The sequence below is a fragment of the Perognathus longimembris genome, chromosome 16 (genome assembly GCF_023159225.1).
Source record: "Perognathus longimembris pacificus isolate PPM17 chromosome 16, ASM2315922v1, whole genome shotgun sequence".
Taxonomy (NCBI): domain Eukaryota; kingdom Metazoa; phylum Chordata; class Mammalia; order Rodentia; family Heteromyidae; genus Perognathus; species Perognathus longimembris.
The window spans coordinates 5,185,311-5,207,150 of record NC_063176.1 but is presented as its reverse complement, the minus strand read 5'-3'; the positions used below and the strand labels follow the sequence as shown (position 1 = coordinate 5,207,150).

The following is a 21,840-nucleotide window of genomic DNA, read 5'->3' as shown; positions in this document are numbered from 1 at the left end:
TATTTCTACAAGTTTTAAGAAGGAAGTTTCTTTTTCCACTTTCATACTTTCAGTTTTAGAATGATCCTTGAACAATTTAAAATATTCAATGAATTAAAAAGTTTAGAGAACTCATTCCTTGAAAAGCAGAAAACCAGTCGAGGATGAATTTAGATGAGTTTTAAGGCTATTAGGAAACGGCTTGACATAGGACTTTTAAGCCCAGCGCGTAACACAGCAACCATTCTAAATGCTATGAGTTTTACTAGACTTTCCTGGAGGATTTTATTTGCACTAATTCCCAAAAGGATTAATCAACAGTAAGACCAGACAGTATTTAATGGATCTACAACTAGGTATGGTGGTTACATGACAGTAATTCCATCACTTGTGAGGCTGAGGAAAGATCAAGAGTTCTATGCAGTCTTCCTGGAAGCACAGAATTTATTGAGCTCTGATATACATTTGTGAAGAAAAACTGAGGTATGCACATATGCCTCCTAACATTCTATTCAACCTATCTTATGTGACAGTGAAGATAGCGAAGAGAATGAGTATGATGATAAGGAAAAGTACAAAAGTTACCAAAAAAGTTTTAATAAATTTAAAAGAATATCTTTTTTTTTTTTTTTTTACATCAATGCATGTTTACTGCGTCTCAACATTTGATGAAATGCAGTAACTGGCAAAGTCAGCTGGCTACTGTTGTTGCCCACTGAAACTAAAACAATTATCATACAAGGCCAATAATGCTATCATGAGCAGGCAACTAAGACGAAATTCCTATTAATAAAACAAAAAGAATAATTTTTCTGGTCTGCAGAGGAAGTTGTGGATTGTGAGGGTCCATCCTTCCCGGACTGGGCTGGTTGCTGCCAAGGTCACACCTGTCCCTTGGGCCCCTCCCCCTTGGGGAGTCTTGAGCTCCGCTGCCAGGCACCGCATACCCCACTAACATTGCCCCACCAGTAATTATCTTTCAGTAACTATAAAATAGCTCAATTTGACTATAAAGTAACTAGGATAACAAAAGCAGATATGCAGGTTATAAATATTTAAAGAATATTCACGTTTCATTACTCCTTAAATAAAATTTTCAACTTTCTTCTACTTAGTAATACGGTAATAAATGTTAGCTTTTGCTATGTCAGACAGCGCGATAGAACAAAATTTTATGTTTATATCAAAATGAATCATTCTGATAAAAACAAATTTTTATTCAATTAACTAATTACGAGTTGTTTTTACATCACTTAGTAAGGCTTGAAGAAGAGCTTACCTTTTCTGCAAAAGCAATGTGGTATATAGTAGCATATAGTTTTGCAGCATTCCGAAGGAAACTGAGGTGCCTTGTGAAATTAAAAAATAAAGCAAATCTTATCATAGCTTTAATTCACACTTTAAATGCATAGTTTCAAGATGTGTAGCTCATTTAAAACTATGGCTTTTAAGATAGTGTTCTAAATAAGAAAAATAATCACAAAATCTGTATTATAGCATTACCATTTTTATCACTGGATTACATATTTTATTTTATTTTTTAGCCAGTCCTGGGCCTTGGACTCAGGGCCTGAGCACTGTCCCTGGCTTCTTTTTGCTCAAGGCTAGCACTCTGTCACTTGAGCCACAGCGCCATTTCTGGCCTTTTCTATATATGTGGTGCTGAGGAATGGAACCCAGGCACAGGGCTCCATGAATATGAGTCAAGCACTCTTGCCACTAGGCCATGTTCCCAGCCCTGGATTATGTATTTTAAAGTGGACAATGCAATTCTAGTAGATTGAAACACTGCAAAAGCTACAAAAATCAAATGCTTATCAAAACCACTTTATATTCAGGTAATCATCACAACTATTTTGAAGATGGAATGAATGCTAGAGGAGAAAAACTACACTAGTGGTAGAAAGTTCATTTAATCCACAGGAAAGTAATACCCACCAGGTCTTACATAGTACACATCAGTTAAAGCTAAGCAAGTTAGTTCATTTTGAAAAGAAATCAATGAAGGATTTTTTGTTGTTGTTGTTTTCTAGTCTCTGTACTGAAATTACAGCATGTTGGAAAGCAAAGACTTGTAGGTTGCAAAAAAAAAAAAATCTATAGACTTTGGCAAAAGGGGCCAATATTTAAGATTGGGATTTAAAGCAAATGTGGCTTAAAAAACAGGCTGGGAAAAAAAATTACCCCACCAGTTACATTTTATAGAAAAAGCAGTTCATGATATTGTCTCTGCAGGCTTAAACATGCAACAGACGGATGAGAATATTAAGCAAAGAGTAATTAGAGGCAAGAAACATTAGTAAAAGCAATCTAAGTATTGAAATTAAAATATATAAACAAAAGTGTAAATCTAATATGATGTATCCAAGTAGTCATGCAGAAACCAAGTCCTTTGAAACTTAGTAATTGCTTCTTCCACATAACTAAAGATTCTTAGCTTTATTAAATATACAAACTTTTTTTGTCATTTAACTTTTTTTGGTCAAAGTCAAAGAGGTAAATTTGTAAAAGTAGATACATTTGTAAAGGAGATAATATAAATAAAGGATGCACATTTGTGTGAAAAGGATTGTGAGTGGTTTTGTTAACCAGAATGACTTCTACTTTTTGGACTGAGAAAAATGCGATCATTCTGAAATGTACAATTAAAAACATACAGTTAAAGTAGACCTACATACTTACAAAGGTTCATTTAAATCAAATTTTATTGGAGAAGGTGGCCTCTTTGGAGACTGCCAGAACAAACCTAACAAAAAGATACCAATATTATTTTCAATATATGATGAAAAGTAATTGTCAGTTATACCACAATTTTTGCCCCAACACTTGGTTATACTTACTGCCATCTTTTAATCGTGTGTCCAGAGGAAAGCAGTGAAGAAGCTGAAGGGCCTAAAGAAAGAATTGAGTTAAAGATAAACTGCTCAATGTTTCCTGAGGAAAAAAAACAATTACAATTTTCTTTGTTAACCTATGTCCTTTAGTAACCCAAACCCAATAAAGTTCTCTACACCTGACTGGTATCCCCAGTACTTTGTAGTTGTTAGGATGGCATGATACCTCGGAACCCTATTTTCCAGTCCTGTTTTTCACCAGTTGTTTTTGGAGTAGGGTCTCACTTCCTACTGGGTTATGGTGCCTGAGTCTCACTCCACCTACTGCAGTTTGCCATCCATGCTGGGATCCCTGGACACACTACCACATTCAGCTTTCCTAGGTGAAGACAGAATTTGGCCTAATTTTCTGATGCTCCCCATTTCCGCCTCTATCAGGTAGCGTGGGATGACAAGAATGTACCACTGTGCCCAACGACGGGCTGAGAAAGGGGCTTTCACATTTCTTTTTTTGCAGCGCCCCTGCCTCAGCCCCACAAGTACTGGGATTCTGGGCTTGTTCCACCTGGCCCTCTCTTGCTTCAGTCTTCTTTATATAAATGCTACCTCTCACATGGTCATTCTGCTGTTTTTAAAGAATCCTGAAACAAGTAAAAACACACAATGTTTTGTATTTTAAAATCATGTTTGTGAGATTTGCTTTAAAATTATCCTGGGAGAGTAAAAATTGGGCATAGATAAAGCAAAACTGTAAGTTGATGATGATTAAACTCAGGTGTTAGGTTAATCATTACTATACTGAGACTCCTTATACTATTATTTTCCTGTGGTTGAAATTTTTTAATAAAAAAAAACTGAAAGAGAATGTCAGATGTGATGCCCCATGCCTGGAATTTCAGTTACTTGGGAAGCAGAGGCAGGAAGATTTTGATTTCTAGTCCACCCGGGACAAAGTCAGGGAACGCCCCCTCAAAACCACAATAAAAACAAAAGAGCTCAAGGTATGACTTAAGTGTAGAGATATTGTCTAGCAAGCATGCAGCTCTGGCTGGATTCAATTCCCAGTTATCACCAAATACAAAACACAAAACAAAACAAACAAAAGCTCTACAGAACATAATGATCTAAAAACAATTCGTTTAAGTTTATGACACGTAGAACTCTAGGGTGAGGAAGTGAGTTTATAAAAAGACAAATATAAGTGAGGGGGCAGAGGGGAGGGATGGAGAGGGGACATGGGGGCTTGAATTCAAGGTTTCTTGCTCTCCCCTGGCCTTTTCCCTTCAGGGCTGATGCTTTACATCTCTGGCATGCTTGCTGGTTAACTGATGATAAGGAGAGGCTCATGGAGATTTTTCTGTGATTCTCAGATCCCCAGCCTCCCGAGTAGCTAGGATTAGAGGTGGAACCACCTGAACCTGGCACTGAAGATTTTGTCTCTAAAAGAGAAATTTAAATTATATTTTGATAGGTAAGAGCCCAAGAAGACTATTCTAGACTGCCAGTAGTCCAGGATACATTCTAGAAACTGTGTGTAAACTACAAGAAAAACAGCTAGTGAGTATTCACAGGCCATGCTTTGTTCTAAATGCTTTACAGGTGTCAACCCTTATGATCCTCAGCATTACCCTATGCAGGAAATACCTATTTATTATCCTCAATTTATAAAGGCACAAACAGATGCGTTTATGAGAAATGCTAAGGAAAGGTAAAATTCTTACAAAATTACTGAATTATCTCATTTTAAACTAACTCAAAACAGAACATACTCCTTATTACAAAGTAAGAAAAGATAGCGATATACACCTCATTTCACAGTAAGAAAAGATACCTAAGTTCAAATTTTGCTTGCAAAAGATAGAATAAAATGATAAATCTAATGAATGAAGTTTAAACATTTAAAATAACATTCAAATAAAAATTAGTTGCGTGCTCTGCCTTTTCCCTCATATGTTACTACTTATTTCTCAAAGGCCTTACAGAATAAGAGTAGACATTTCACATCAATAAAAGTTAGTAATAACTGAATGGACCCAGGGAAGATATTTTCTTAATGACCAATAATGCATACTTACCTTATGGTTAAAATATTTTTCAAACTTTAATCTTGCTAATTCTACACACTGGAACCAATTTCTAGGTCTTCTATTAAGTAACTTTATAACCTGAAAACAACCTTCTAAACTCTGTCCATTTTGTATCTTCTAGAAGGGGGAAGGAAAACAAAACAGAAATTAAAATACTTCTAATTTTGCACACACATGCCAGTACATTTGCACACCTGCTCCAAAAGTATGAACCAAAACCAAAGGGCAGTTTCTATGTTTTGTTTTTATTCTGTTTTTTTTTTTTTTTTCACTTTCAAAGTCCTTATCACTGTCTGTATTTCTCTTCTCTCTCCTTTTGTCCCGGGACTGGGGATCGAATTTGGTTCCTCATGCTCCAGGCTTGCTTTTCACTCAAGGCTGGTGCTCGTCTACTTGAGCCACACAGTCGCTATGGCATTTTTTGCAGATTAACTGGAGATAGACTCCTGGGCTTTTCTCAACTCTTAGCCTCCTAAGTAGCTAGACTTACAGTCAAAAGCCTTGCATACATGAAGCCCTGAGCACTGTCCCTGGCTTCTTCCCGCTCAAGGCTAGCACTCTGCCACTTGAGCCACAGCGCCCCTTCTGGCCGTTTTTTGTATATGTGGTGATGGGGAATTGAACCCAGGGCCTCATGTATACGGGGCAAGCTCTCTTGCCACTAGGCCATATCCCCAGCCCCTCAAAGTTTCTTAATTCACACGCTATCATCACATTCTTTCCTTAACTTAGTAGTACCACATATGTACTTAATATATGGAATTCTACAGGTAATATTCAATACTAAAAAGTTAGCCTTTTTAATGGTATAGAATTAAAAAAACACAAGAAGATATCTTCGAAGTTGCCTTCATTATGTTTGAGATTAATTATCTACTCATGGCATTTTCATTTGAATTTAAATCAGTTTGCATCAACTTGAAAATAAGATTATGCTGACATAAACTGTGATATCTGTATTAAAACACAATTATTTTTACCTTCAAGACTTCTTCTGCGGATTGATAGGTTTGCCAAAATTTATTAAACATGGAAGGCTTATGGGAAAAGGAACTTTCAAACTGAAAGGAAAAGAAAAAATTCCAAAGTATTTGTTAGCTGGAAAAAATACCTGCGCCTCTAATGAAAGAAAACAAATTCTTTGAGAAGAATTTTTACCTTATCTCTTGCCCACTGAATAGTATGTTCAATAGCGGCTGGAAAGGATTTTAGAGTACAAAATGGGATTTCCTCTTCGGGGGGGTCTCGCTATTGTAAGATATGATGACAGACATTTAATAAAAGGAATGCCCAAGTTTTATTAAGACCATTATAACAGTAAGACAAAAAAAATCTATTTTTATAGCTCTCAGGCAGTAAGACGCAAAGTTAATTCTTTTGACACTTAACTATTTAACAGCAAGAATGCAAACTAATTATAAATGCAAATACACCTTTTTTTTATCTGTGAAGCCACATGGCAAAAAACAAATTAGTCATGACAAATCACCAAACATTATCCATTCTTTCTTAAGAAATCCACTTAAAACTTTATAGCACTACTCCTTACTTTGAAAAGTAATTCAAGAAATATCAGCATAGTGTTCACAGTTCAGTGGGCCCCTTCATGGAGAAAAGCATTTGGCACAAAGGGTTCTTGTTACAGTTTTTGTAGCTAAAGTGTAAATTAAATAAATGGGAAATGACTAATGATGTACTATTGAAGAAATTCATCTATAGTACTAGAAGGTATATAGTTTAGGCTTGCTAGTTTCCTCAAGTAGCGTGTACCATTGTGATTTTCCCCCGAAGTAATTGTCTTAAGATTGAGCTTTTCATTTTATATTGTCATCACACATACCAACTTATCTCATGAGTGAACCTGAGAAATACTTTATAAAAATTGAAATAAAACATATGCATTAAAGAAAAAGATACTGATGCTTTCAATTATTGTATTTGAGTTGACTTTATAAAATTTTAAAAGCTACCAGCTAGACCAGTGGTTTTAACTTAAGATAGTCTCTTAGTATCATTAATGGGTTAAAAACTTATATCAGCTATGTAAATTATATACACATAAACAGCTTGGTTCTACCTATGAAGAATCTGATTCTGCAGTGAGATTTTTGGAAATCCACTAGGGTTTGTACAAGTTTCACAGGTACTTGTGACAATGCATGCTAGGAATGGATGCAAATTCCAAATGAAAATAAGCACTGCACATTGATGAGACTTGATTTCTTTATTTTTTACATTCTAACTAATATTTAGCATAACAAAATGAAATTATCAGTAGATAAATATAATTTTACGTTTGTTGACAGTTTTATTATCAATCTAAAAGTCTGTTTCAATAAAGCAATCTTAAACACTGATTTTTAGAAAGCTAATCAAGCTCTGAGAAATCGTAAAAAGGATATAACATTTTGATGATTTCTAAACACTGTGCTTGATTATGTTTTAAAAAATGTATCGCAGTGTATGTTGGCTCTTGCTTGTAATTCTAGCTACTATGGAGGCTGAGATCAGGAAGACCATGGCTTGAGGAAAGAAGTAAAAGCTTTATGAATCCCTATTTCTTTCTAACACTAAAAATGCTTGGTGGTGTAGCACACAGCTTTCAGCTCAGCTATGAGGACAGTACAAATAGAAGACTGTGGGCCAAGGCTGGGCCAGGCAAAAAGTGAGATCCTTTTTGTAAAATAACAAAAGCAAAGAGGGCTGTGGACATAGTTCTAGTTCAAGTGATGAAAGGGGCCGTTAATATTGCTAAAAATGCACATGTACACATATATGGACGTAATTAAGAAAACAAAGGGGTTAAGAAAAACAAATCAAACTTGCTGGCTCACTAATGAAGACAAAGCTATGAAATATGAAGAAGATAAGAGAGTACCTTCAAAATACTGATCCACTTACATGACTGTTGTAAGATTCAGTCAAATGGGGCACAATAATTTCAGTGTGTCCCTTGGTGCCCATTGTTCCAGAATCTAAGAGAGGCCTTAGGTTTGCTACACAACGGCTGTTTGAAAACAATGTGTACAAAACACAAAGGTGAGCAATAGCAAGAAAGAAAGGTATAACCACCACTCTCTACTTACCATTTAACATATCGACAATTTCTTGAATGTACTATATTTTTAGGAAACGGAAGCATGAAACATTTCTACTTCCCACATAAAATTTTCCATGCACACAAATTTTGTTTCTCAACCTCATCATTTTTAATGCTCTTTTTACTAGTAGCACCAAATTCTGGGCTTTGTTATGCAGGTTAATTTGTAAGCATGTTAACCTTTCTTCTCATTTCTCTTTAATTTTTGGTTATTTTCTGATTAGTATCTACACCCTTCTAGATCTTAACATTTTCTTCATCCCATATAGTATTAACCTTATTCATTAGCATATTACCTAAATTTTCTATAATTTATTTTCTTTAAATTTTGTATTTTTTTCCTCTTTCCCACAGAAGGTTATATTCTTTTCACAGAATTTCTCAACTGCTATTATATTACTTGTGGCACCCTAACATCAACAAGTCATATAATGATGTAAAAAAGACCATGAAAGATGTACACATTTATAGTCATTCATTCATCCACTTTTTCCACAAATATTTATGGAGCATACAGTGATGTTTGGCATTGTAGATATAATGATGAAAACAATGATTTTTGGATGAATGATTTGGGGAGGAAACAAACATTAAATAAATAGACATGTCAGTAAAAATAAGTGACATTAAAGAAAAATCATTGAAAAAAATTACAAGCCTTCAATAACTGAAAAACCTAAACTGAAAAGTGGGTAGACAGGAGTCAGGAATTTTGGAGAACAAGAAACCCTTTCCTGAGGCTGTCGGATATTTGAGACTCCCTGAGGTAAAGTGTGAAAGCCTTTTAAGAACCCAAATAAGGTACATGTAGCTGGCTACAGCAGGAGAAACCAGGAATGTTGGTCCATTTTAAGGTAGAGCAGTGGACAGGTAGCAAGTATGGATGGAAACCATTTAGGCTCATAGCAATCTTTGAATTTTTCAAAATTATCTATGGGTTTGAAGAATACTACAATTGGAACATAAATAGAAAATTTGGTGATATTTCAATTAGTTGGCATGAAAGATCAAAGTAAAAATGAAAGATACTTTATAAACCTAAATTCCAAAAACATACCTGTCTACATATCTCCTGGCTTCCACATTATCTAATGCTGTAATAATTATATCTTGCTTAGTATAAAACTCATCATTGTAAATGATCTCAGTGGCCGGACATACTTTGTTCAGGTGTGCATCTATCTTTAATTGAGGATTTATTTTCAGAGTTGCATCAGCAGCAGTATAGCTTTTAGGTTTCTAAATAAATAACAAATACAAACAGGAAGGAAAAAAATGTTAAACAAAAAAAGATGAAATATGACTGAACTCACACATCCTTATCACTTGGAATATATAAACATGAGTGAAAGAAAAATGAGGCTAATTTTTTTTTGTGGAAATGATAATCATTATAGTCTGTAGCTAATCATTGTAGCCATACCCAATAATGTACATAAGCCCAAATAATTTATCTATTATGAATAAAGATAAAAATCTATTTCATAGCTAAGTGCTCCAGAATTCTTACAATATCTTCAGTAACTGTTACTTCTACTTAAAGAGTACCTATAAACACAATTTGTTCTTTTCCTAAAGGTTTTGTAATCATTACATCTTCAGAATCACTCCTAGTATTGTCAAAGTTCATTTGTGAGTACTGCTACTGACCCTAAATTTCTCTAGACCACTCTGAATTCATGTAACTTATTTTAGTAGAATTTCTGTCTCTTCACACACTGTTAAGCTGACATATTTTACTTCTAGTTTTAATAGTGTAGAAACAAATCATAAACTTTATTGCAACTCAGTAAAATAATAAATAGGTCTTTTTGACTGTTTTATAGATGAAATCTAAGCTAATGACTGTGATACATGTGAATTCTGTAGAGTCCTTGGTACTCTGCTCCTAATATTTGGATAAGCTAGGCAATTACATCAGCTATATTCCCTGCTTTAGTGACTTTTTGTGACTTTCTCTCAAGCTTAGTTTTAACTTAGTTTACAACCAATGAATTACTGAACAATAAAAGGAAAAATCCCCAAATTCAATCTGTTAGACTAAAACTGGCTTAAATATTTGAAAACAAGGATTACTTTTTAGTAAGAGGATACTGAAAAGTTAAAGTAGATTAAAAACACAAAATGCTTTTAATTGTTAAACTTTATGTTTTCTAAAATAAGGACACAGGGGGCTGGGGATATAGCCTAGTGGCAAGAGTGCCTGCCTCGGATACATGAGGCCCTAGGTTCGATTCCCCAGCACCACATATACAGAAAACGGCCAGAAGGGGCGCTGTGGCTCAAGTGGCAGAGTGCTAGCCTTGAGCGGGAAGAAGCCAGGGACAGTGCTCAGGCCCTGAGTCCAAGGCCCAGGACTGGCCAAAAAAAAAAAATAATAAATAAAATAAAATAAAATAAGGACACAAAAAGCATAGTTCCAAATTTCTAATACGAATATCAGAAATTGTTACAGCATATTTACTTTCTGAAATCAAGTATGAAGATATACCTTGGTGACCAAAAATAGAAAATACTGTGTGTTTCAAATATTAATGCATGGAGCTGGGAATATGGCCTAGTGGCAAGAGTGCTTGCCTTGTATACATGAAGCCCTGGGTTCGATTCCCCAGCATCACATACATAGAAAACAGCCAGAAGTGGTGCTGTGGCTCAAGTGGCAGAGTGCTAGCCTTGAGCAAAAAGAAGCCAGGGACAGTGCTCAAGCCTTGAGTCTAAGGCTCAGGACTGGCAAAAAAAAAAAAGAATCAAATATTAATGCAAAAACAATTTTTAAACTTTTCCTTTTTGGCCTTCTGATTATTTTATAATTGAAAAGATTGTAATAAAATGACAAACATGTGCTTGTTCAATCCTTATTTTCCATTTACAAAAAGAAAACTTTTTTGTATAGTGCAACAGATAATTTAAGTATTTTAAAAGTAGCCACATACCTGTATGTGATGAGGACGAAATAGGAACTGTCTATTTAAGTTGGATTTTTCTATCAAGTCAGGGTCTGTAACTGTAACCTAATGCCAAGAGGAAAACATAACAATTTAGTTTGTGTTTTTCAGTGTGACCAAAATGATCACCACAAAATATTCTAAATTACTGTAAAGGTCATAGAAAGTCTTAAAAGTTCAAAATGGTTAGCAAATACTTTCATTTTATTTTGGGTGGTAGTAGGCTACTAGGATCTTCTAGTGGCCAAGATAATAGGCATTAGCCACCAGGGCCTGGCACCAATACTACGCTTTATGTTCAATCATAGTTAATCTTTAGCAGAGATCAAATAAAATCGTTGACCTCAACTGTTCTCATTCAAATTTTTTTGACTTCATAATGATGAAGTAGAGGCTGGCAACACTTCTATCAACTTTTAGAACCATACCACAGCTTATACTTAGAGGAGGTATCTCTTTCTAAATGTATGGCATTCCAGTCAAATTTGGGGGAAAATGTTTGTTGGGTCTGCTTTCTCTGCTCCGGCTCAAATGCTTATTTTCTCTCTTATTACCCTCGTATCGTCCTCTCCCCTAACCCTCGGCCTGCAGGTCTGTCAGGGTGAGACGTAGGGGCGGCTCCGGCCTGGCGTGCGCGTGACCCGCGTGGCAATGTGACCGCTATCCTACCCTGGGAGCTAACGTACATAGGCCACGGAGTAAGCTTCTGAGAGCGAACTAACTTTATTCAGAGAGGGACAAGGGGAGATGATCCGGGGGAAGGGGGTTGGCCAGGATTCCCATAGGCCATGAGCTGTCACGTGACCTCCAAGGGGCTGGTCACTTGACCTCCAAGGGGCTACGTCACTCTGAGCGCGCCAAACCAGGGCGGGGCTGGTAGGCGCCAGGCTGGCTGCCAGCTAAATCGGGGGTCTATTTGCCCAACCGGTTTCTCCGGATTCCAATGTAGAGAGGATGGAAGGGCCGCATTCCCCAGCTGGGGGAGGTGCATCAGGCCCCTTCCATCTAGGGGGGAAGATGGACCCCAACAAATGTTGGCATGTTCCAGCTTGAAATCAACTCTGGCTAAGGCAGGCACGGTGCTCCCACACTGTTGCTGGATATTGTCTATGCCTGTTTTCATGCCTGAATGGTAGAGCCTAACAGCTGTGCCAGATAGCTATCTGGTGTGCAAGCCTGACGTATGTGTAGTAAGAAGGACTACAGACTTCTATTTACCCCAAATATAATTTATGGAAATTGAACTTGAACTGTAACTATGAAAGAATGGAACAGAGTTGTATCAATTGTTCAAATATAGTCAGGCAGTTTTAGACCACTTCATTCAAAAATAATCTTTTTACTTTAGTCTCAACTGTGTGAGAATTATCTTTAGCACATGAACTTTCTAAAAGCAGGTTGAGAATGATCCTGAAGATGCTAACACATACCTACACATACATGTAAAGTACTAAAACTGTTTTAGAATTAAGCTTATAAAAAATTAGGCATGTATAAGATGAGGTGAAATTCCAGGAGCAAAGTTTTGCCCACGGCTGTCTTAGAATTTTGAAGAGTTTATTTTGATGGCTGAAGCTAATAGGACTGGTGCAGCCGCTGTCATAGTTTTATTTTTCATTTATTCAATCATAAACAGAAGACTAACAAATACAAAAAAATGACAGAGTGCACTCTGATAACCTTTGCGGTTGCAGAGTTACAATCTTTCTCAGTGTACTATCAAGATCAGACATCAGGGCTTCTCATCCTTGTGTTAATCCCAAGACCCCTTTCAGTCTCTTACACTTGATAGGAATTAACACATTCCTTCCTTAATTACCAGCAGAGAATCCACATTTGCTGGTCAGACACAATGCAGAAACTAAAATTCAGACACAAATGAGCCAGTAGCAAAGTTGCAACTAAAGTCTTTTAGTCCCAATTATTGGACATTTTAATGTCAGGTTTGGCCATATAATATTCCTCTTAATGTTTGTTAAAATTCCAACATTTAGTTGTCTCCTAGTGCAGTTAGGTGAACTCATCCTGAGAGAGAACTAAGTATTTTGTGCCTGAGGAAAAAGATAGAAGAGGTGAGCACTAATTCTCTGAGAATTCTTTGCTGAGTACTCCCTGGGAAGTCCTCCTTTCATATGACTTCTTTCCATAAGATATCTCCATTCTTGCAGAGTACACTCAAATAATCTTGCTTCATTCTATGGGGCAAAAGTGTCTGCCATCTCAGAAAGGTAAGTCAGCACCTTACTGACACTCTGCTGGAGCCCAGCAACACAGTGAGACACACTGGATCAAAGACGAGGGGGATCTTAATTTGTAATGGACTCTTTGGCTATCAAAGATTAAATTTATATTCTAGAGCCATGCTTTCAGCCCTAATATTCTTTCTTCAAATACAATTCAAAAAGAGCCAATAACAGAAATATATATACATATATACATACATATACACATACACATACATACATACACACACACACACACACACACACACACACACACACACACACACACACACACAACTCTCCACAATTTGTATCTTACCATTCCTCTTTCTTTGCTGGTCCCAACACCAAGTAGAGCAACATTTTTTAACATTTCACAGCCTATGGCTCCGCATCCTACCTAGAAGGGAGGAAATGATGGATAGAAACATCGGATCTCATCCAACTAGAATGCCTACTTCAAAAAGAACAATGTCATCCGAATGTTCTCCACATGCTAAGTTACAAAACAAGTACATATTTTAAAAGTTTCCTGACCTTATACCTCACATGTCTTTTAACTAAAGGAGAAACTATGAACTATGTAAGGAAAAAAAATAACACTTCTAATTCCTAGAAATAGATAGTTGAAAATTTGGAACAAAAGTCAAACAGTAAGCTAAACTTTTACATAAAATAGGAATAAAGCCAACATGGGTGGCTTATGCTTGAAGATCCTAGCTATTCAGGAGGCTGAAATATGAAGATTGTGGTTCTCCTCAAGTGGTAGAGTGCTATCCTTGAACAAAAGAACCTCAGGCTCAGAGCCAGTTCCTGAGTTCAAGCCTTAGGACTGGCACAAAACAAACAAACGAATAAAATATATAAAATGGAAATAAGCAAAATATTAGTATGGCATTTTAAAGAAAACCATTTTGTAACTTTACATTTCTAATGTACAGAGAACTATCTTAGCTTTCCTACTGTTTGGAGTAAAAACATAGTCAAAACTTCCGAAGAATAGATTCAATACGCATGCAAAAAGTGCAACAATAACATTCAACCTTCAAAACATTAATTAAAAAAATGGTTAGTAAAAACCAGTAGCTTCACAGTTGATTAATAATGACAAAAATAAAAAAAGGAGATTTCTGCTACTCAAGAAAGTTTTCCAGCCATGTCCTAACATATTAAGATAGAATATAGGAAGATGTACATTTAGAAACTCATTTAAACTACTCAAACTGTTCAAACTATTATACTCATACCCTAATTTAAAAATGTCTTCTTTTTGTATGCCTAGTCCTGGGTTTGAAATTGGGGCCTAGGTGCAGTTCCTGAGCTTTTTTGCTCAAGGATAGCACTCTACCACTTGGGCCATAGCTCCACTTCTGCCTTGTTGGTGATTAACTGGAGGTAAGAGTCTCAAGGACTCAATTGCCTGGGTTGGCTTTGAACCACAATCCTCAGATCTCCACCTCCAGAGTACCTAGGGTACCTAGGGTTACAGGCATGAGCTATTGGCTCCTGAGTTGGATAATTTTTTTACATGCAGGACCAGATAGCAAACATTCTCAGTTTTGCAGGCCATATGGTTTATCTCACAACTCTTCTCTTAGATTTAAATCTACTTTAGTAAGTTAGCATATACACAGCAGCGGTGAATGTATTACTCGTTACCAACAGTAGTCACACTTACTAAAAAGACATTCAGTTTTTGGAGTTTCTGACACAAAGTATCCCCAATGCAGGCTCGCAAGGCGTCATACCTATCTCCTCTGCAGAAAACAGGAAAAGAGTAAGGCAAAATTACCATTAGTTTCATGATCATAATATAAATTTAAAATACACTCTATTCCCTCACTTGAAAGAAAAATAAGGCTCTGAAGAAATTACTTTTTACATTTGACATAGGAAGTTAAAATGACAAATGATGATGACTCGAGTTTAGAGTAGGCCTCGTTTACTCAGGTAGGTACCTGAAACCACAGGTGATCTGAATTTTGATACAAATTATAAATTTTATCCTCTACATACATACATATAAAATTTTAATGCCATTTCATCTTAACTAAGTACTGGTGGTGCTGAGGAATCGAACCCAGGGTTTCATGCATGCTAGGCAAGCACTCTACCGCTAAGCCACATTCCCAGCCCATTTTAAAACCTTGTATTCAGTATTTATAAAGTAACAAACATATATTGTTATAATATGCAACCTGTAAGTAGAAAGAAAACTACAAAGTAAATAAGGAAAAAGGACATCTAAACTAAATGAATGTTTAGACAAAATATTTTAATATCTGCCTTATAAGAGTAATAGTACATACTAGTAATAAAAGTAGCAATATTTCAGTATTACCGTGGGAGAAATTCTTCACGATTAGGTTTGCCTAGGGATTCGACCACATCTGCTGCTTCAAGATATAACTTAAAGGAAGAAGATGAAAAGCACAGTTTACTATATATAAAATTTAAATCAGTATAAAAAATTTCTATAGTTGCTCAGTAAATTATCAAGTATAAATCGTATTTTTGAATATTCTTTCATTAAAACAAGGAAAACATTGAATGAACTGTTAAAGTGTATGTTGCACATCGTAAGGAAGGTATTTCCTAACATTAAGTAGGATATTTCAACTTCAAATGTTCAGCTATATTTAATAAATAATAAGATTAGCTTTTCAGTAGAAAATATGTAGTATGTTGTTGGATACAGTATATGTAATTACTAACTACATACACTATAGGAACCCATAATTTCAACATTTTCAAAAATACAAAATAGATTTATCCAATGAATAAAATAAAGAGCTCTTTTTTCTCATTTTCATTTAGGTAACTTGTATGGTTCAACTTGAGCTTGACCAATGGTGGTAAATTTATTACATACAATTTATACTGCCATAATTTGACCTATGATAACAGTTGCAATTAACCTGACAACTTTTATTCTGCATTTAAAAATAAGTAATTCAACGGAGTAGCATCATGTGGGTACTTTCATTTATAAAAAATGATAACTACTACATTCAAAATACTTTAACAAAACAACAAAGGCCTGAACAATATACCCACTTCAATATATTCTGGTAACATAAATGAGTGGGTGTTTTCCCCCCACTTAGTGATGTTTTTATCCTGTACTTTTTTTCAAACCTGTGCCATTCGTGTTTTCCACTTTTAGAACTTCATCTCCAGGTAGGAGATTAAAGATTCATAACAAAAGATTCTACACTGGAAGTAGAGGTGTGGCTCAAGTGGTGTACTGAAAGCCTTGTGGCCAAGCAAAAGTGAAGAAAGGCTCCGAGTTCAACCACTAGCACCAGCACTAGTACGTACGTACATACACAAACACGTCAAGAATCTGAGAGCAAGAATTCTAAGCTACCAGTTACTAAATGGAATAAAAATTCATGTGTTGTGCAGTACCCCTACAATAGAGGGAAATATATCTCAAAAGACAACTTTGAGTCATCTCCTAACACATGACATTGTTGGCTTCAAATAAAGAATTTCAATAATAGAATTAAGTTACCTGCCTCTTTCGCAAATCTAACTAAAATTTTACCATTGATTTTTACATATACATTTGACTATTACACTATAGTAATGTAATATATATATTTTTGGAAGGGAGAACTCTACCTTCAATATAAAGAAATGGTAAAATATAGAACTAACCCACTGACACAAAGGTGAAAACTTTCCTGTCACAGATTTTAATACTTCTTGGCTGGTAACACCTCCTACTGCTGCAGCAAGTGGGGGCAAAAATCCTTGAGCCGTCCAAGAGAGCCAATGCACAATGTTAGCATTTACTTCAGGCTGAAACATAAACCATAGGAGATAATAATTTTAACAGAATTTAATCATATCCTTAAATTTTAAACACTGAGAATTATTAGAACATACCTGATTTCCCTATTGAATATTAAATAGTCCTAAAAATGTCTCAATCTCATGATAAAAAGACTTATTTTCCTATTAGCTTAAACAGCAATTCCCTTTATCACTGCCTGCCTAATTTTGCTTTCTGACTATGTACATTAGTCTAGGGCATCATTTACAAGGGGAACATCTATAATTTATAATCAAAATGACTGAAGCTAACGTTCATGAAAACGACAACAAGAGCTTGATCCTTGATAAATGAATGTAAGTACCACTAATACACACACACACACACACACACACACACACACACACGCGCGCACACACTATACAGGAAAGTAAGACAGGCTCTGTTGGGGAGGGTGAGGGAGGACAAGAGAGTGGGTAAATGAAGAGAAATGTGGTCTATGGTTGAAGAACTTTACCTACATACATAAAAATAAGAGCTGAGAATTAGAGGCTTAGGCTTGTAATCCTAGCTACTCAGGAGGCTAAGATCTGAGGATGGAGTTTTGAAGCCTGCCCAAGCAAGTAAAGTCTGTGAGAGTATTATCTTCAATTAAGTACCAAAATGCCAGAAGTGGAACTGTGGCTCAAGTGGTAGAATCCTAGGCTGAGCTAAAAAGCTAAAGGGCTGTGCCCAGGCTGAGTTCAAGCTCCAGTACCAGCACACACAGAACAACAAAGGAAACAGAGCAATGCGCATTTTACCTACACATTGCATGAATCAATGTCTTCATCTACACTGTATAGAGTATGCAAAAGTGAACTTACAAAACTACCAAATTATAAAATTTCTAGAAGAAAATATGAGAAGAGCTTTGTGGCATTGGGTAAAGAACAAAACAAACACACACATTAGCGGCTGGTGGTACAGCTCATTGGTAGGTGTTTACCTAACATGCAGAAAGCCCTAGGCTTGATCCTTAGTAGTTAAAAAATAAAATAGGGCTTTAAGGCAAAATGGGCACAAACCACAGGAAAAATGATAACTATTACCTATCACAGAGTATTATAAATATTTTACAAAGTTAAATCCTTTAATATTCACAATACCCATATGAGGTAGGTTAACTCCCTTTTATAGATAAACTATAGCAGAACAAGTGAAAACACTTAGCTTTACAGAATCAATTGTGGCAAAGATGGGATTTAAAAGATAGGAAAATATTGACATGTAGGATATTTCTTTTACAAATTAATACTTAATACAGCTACAACCGAGTATTTACCTTCTCTTCCAACGTTCCACTTATAGATGTCGCTATTTTTAACAGTTCTTCTGAGTCTTGCTGACACCTACAATTCAAATGAAACCATCTCAAATATATTTGTGCCACATACAATATATTCCATTTAAAACTAAAATCTAAGATATATATATAAAAGAACAGAGAATTTTGCCAATAGATAGCACCAAGTGTTTCTTTCATTGACTTAAAGGTAACTGGTATGTAAACACATTACTTCAAGAGCATAATCTTGTACCTAAGGACAGTATATAAATCAAATTTAGTTTTAAATACACAAGGCAAGAACTGTTCTATAATAGTATTTGACAGGAAAGGAAACAATTATAATGAGTATTCTAGTAATTCTCAGTTTTTTTAAGTTGTAGCTTTTAAGGGCTTCAAAATAACAAAATTCACATTCACTATGATCTCATTCTTACTAACTTATCTCTTCACTTTCCCCCAAACTACAAAACAGAATAATACACGTCTTAATAAAAGTTTCTATGATTTGGTATATTTACTGGTAACACAATTATAAAGGTTACAGGTTTTTTCTCCCCACTTTTAAATCTGTAATTCCTGAAATAGTGTTTTAATGAAAAGGAAACAGTTATGAAACAAGAAGCATTACCCAATACTTGGCTTGCGATTGTAGTTCTCCTGAAACTGGTCCAAAGCAAGCAGAGCTGTGTGAATCTGCAAAGGTGCCTATTTAAGAACATTAAAGATTGGCCAATATTTATTGAATGTTTAATGTCACATGACAGGAACCGTGCTAAATGCTTTTTTCAAACATTATTTAACACTGACAATAAACAAGTGAGTCCTGTATGATTATCACTAAATATCACTTTACTTCAAAGGCATGCATGTATTAAGAGACATTCCAAAATCCAACTCTTAAGTGGTGATACTAGTGTCTACGAGGTTTTTCACATGAACTAAGAGCAATATCAATTAAACAATAGTAGCAAAGCATTTACATGATTATCTACTCTTTAATGAAACAGCGCATTCATTTCTCATCACATTTACTGTTACAAAATGGCATCCAGTTAGTAAAACCAGTGTTACTGAAATTATGTTTTAATTAAGAAAGCTAGCAAGTCATTACAAAATGTTTTTCTATTAGTTTTGACATTGTTCCCCCCCCCCCCCCCCCCGTCAGTTCCGGGCAATGACCTTGAGCACTGTGCTCAAGGCTAGCACTCTACCACTTCAGCCACAGGGCTACTTCTGGCTTTGTGAGGGCTCATTGGAGATAGGGGTCTCAAGGGCCTTCCTGCTGCCCAGGCTGGTTTGATCTACAGCCCTCCTCCTGAGGGTAGCTAGGATTACAGGAGTGAATTCCTAGCACCAGGCTAGTCTTAACATTTTTTCAAGGTACAAATTCCTGTTTTTAATCCCTCATTATTAATTTTAGATAGATGACTATAACTTCAATTAGGAAAACCTAACAGCAGGGTAGGGGTGTGTGTGTGCGCGCGTGCGCGCGCGTGTGTGTATATGATTACTTCATTTTAATTTATAACCGCTAACCAATTCCCATCCCATTCTGCTGCCTCTTTCAAATCTATAAAATTATTTACCTCAGGCTTGCTAAAATCCGCAATAAGGCACTTTGGATGTTTTATCTGTCTCTCCAATCTTTCCTAATAGGAAAAAAAATTATTACTTCATAACTAGTGATTACTTGACAAGTATGCTATTGTGTTATATGTCAGTATAGTTAAAGCAACTGATCTTTCCCAAATAACCATTAAATATTTCTTAAGCAGAAAGAAGTACTTACAAAGCAAAATGTTTTAGGAGTCTTAACTTGTACAGCTATACCTCCATGTAAATATGGCTCCAGTTGTGTTGTATCACCAATACTAAAAGAAAATGGCGATATTACTAGAAAAAAAAAAGAATATCATTATACATTATACAGAGATACAAAGGTATTTAAATCAGAGGAGTTATTGCCATAAAGTGAGTCTAATTTTAAAAAATGAAGATTTTAGTGCTGATATTTTTAAAAGTATGGCAAGCTACGATGAGGACTTTTTTCCAATGTGAGCTTTAGAACTTAAAATAGGAAGAAAAATCGAGAGGGAAAAAAAGGGAAGCAGTACCTACTATAAATTACAATTAGAGGTAGCATTTACTAACAATTAAAATGAAAACCACAGTATTTACAACAAATTTAAAACGAAACCCCATATAACACACCGATTCTAATTACATATAACTTTATGAATGGATAAAAGGAATAAAAAATTTAAAAATACAGCCAGGTGCTGGTGGCTCATGCCTTTAATCCTAGTTTCTCAGGACCTCGCTGAGATGTGAGGATCAGTTCGAAGCCAGACAGGGCAGGGAAGTGAGACTCTTACTTCCAATTAACCACAGAAAAAGCTGGAAGTGGCGCAGTGACTCAAGTAGTAGAGAGCTAGCCTTGAGCAAAAGGAGCTCAGGGACAGCGCTCAGACCCAAAGCTCAAGCCCCAGAACTGGCAAAAACAAACAAACACTAAGAAAACACAATAAAGGCAGCAAACAAAAATGGTACCTTAATCTGAGAAAACGTTTAAGATCCCTCAATGTCTTTTGGGGAAAGAACTTCATTTGGGAAAATATTCCAAATGGATGAGTTTTAAATATCAAAATGATATGCCCCAAAATTTAATATAAAAACATGAGAAAAAAATTTCTTTAAAACCCGAGGAGGCTCTTTTTTCTAAAAAAACAAAAAACAACAAAAAAAATTCAAAAGACATAAGACAGAAAAGTTTGATTAAATAAAACTAAGGAAGAAAAAATAAGCAGAGCCCAAAGAAAAATTCAAATTTAGTACTATCTGCCATTCAAGAAATATGTTGTGTTTACTAAGTTTCTGGGAGTGGTTGAGAACATACACAACTTTCAATGGGGAAATAGGAAAACACAGATGGCAAACATAAATACATAGCTATAAAAAAAAGTTGCTTTGGCCAGGCCTGGTGGCTCATGCCTGTAATCCTACCTACTCAGGCTGAGATCTAAGGTTCTTGGTTCAAAGACAGCCGGGGCAGTAAAGTCCATGAGACTCTTATCTCCAAATAACCATCTGAAAACTGTAAGTAGTGCTGTGGCTACTTGCCTTGAGCTGAAGAGCTCAGCGACAGTCCCCAGGCCCAGAGTTCAAGCCCCGTGACAGATGGACTAACTAAACAAACAAGTAAGTAAAACGTTGCTTTGTAATCACTGATGTGAAAAAAGTGACCAACAGATTTGCTTAATGAGAAGGTAAACGCAGTAGCATTTATAACATGCGATCTACTGTATAAAAACCAAAGAAACCTTGGAAGTACATACAATAAACTAAAACCAGCAAGATACCTATGATGGGTGGGTAAGAAGGGAGATTGCAAGCATTTACCCTTTCCTGTTTTTGAAACATAGTAGCAAATATCTTAATGAGTACTAATACATTTAAAGATGAAACATTCATAGACAGCTCTATTTATTATTAGTTATCATTGCATATTGTTTGTAAACTCAAGGTCTCCAGCTTGCTAGCTCAGCTGGCACTGTACTGGAGT

General features: G+C 35.8%; 1 protein-coding gene across 1 annotated transcript in view; it reads right to left on the bottom strand.

The window, feature by feature from the left end:
- Uba6 (ubiquitin like modifier activating enzyme 6) overlaps positions 1–21,840 on the bottom strand; it is a 50,684-nt gene that overhangs the window by 13,524 nt on the left and 15,320 nt on the right. Inside the window, exons 10-26 of the mRNA XM_048363907.1 lie at positions 20,068–20,171; positions 19,865–19,927; positions 18,907–18,983; positions 18,273–18,339; positions 16,831–16,974; positions 15,509–15,576; positions 14,846–14,924; positions 13,487–13,567; positions 10,934–11,011; positions 9,058–9,239; positions 7,802–7,907; positions 6,059–6,148; positions 5,881–5,961; positions 4,889–5,017; positions 2,820–2,871; positions 2,662–2,725; positions 1,259–1,328 (exon numbers count right to left, since the gene is read on the bottom strand). Of these exons, the coding sequence (XP_048219864.1) occupies positions 1,259–1,328; positions 2,662–2,725; positions 2,820–2,871; positions 4,889–5,017; positions 5,881–5,961; positions 6,059–6,148; positions 7,802–7,907; positions 9,058–9,239; positions 10,934–11,011; positions 13,487–13,567; positions 14,846–14,924; positions 15,509–15,576; positions 16,831–16,974; positions 18,273–18,339; positions 18,907–18,983; positions 19,865–19,927; positions 20,068–20,171 (1,535 nt within the window). The remainder of the gene's footprint in view (positions 1–1,258; positions 1,329–2,661; positions 2,726–2,819; positions 2,872–4,888; positions 5,018–5,880; positions 5,962–6,058; positions 6,149–7,801; positions 7,908–9,057; positions 9,240–10,933; positions 11,012–13,486; positions 13,568–14,845; positions 14,925–15,508; positions 15,577–16,830; positions 16,975–18,272; positions 18,340–18,906; positions 18,984–19,864; positions 19,928–20,067; positions 20,172–21,840) is intronic.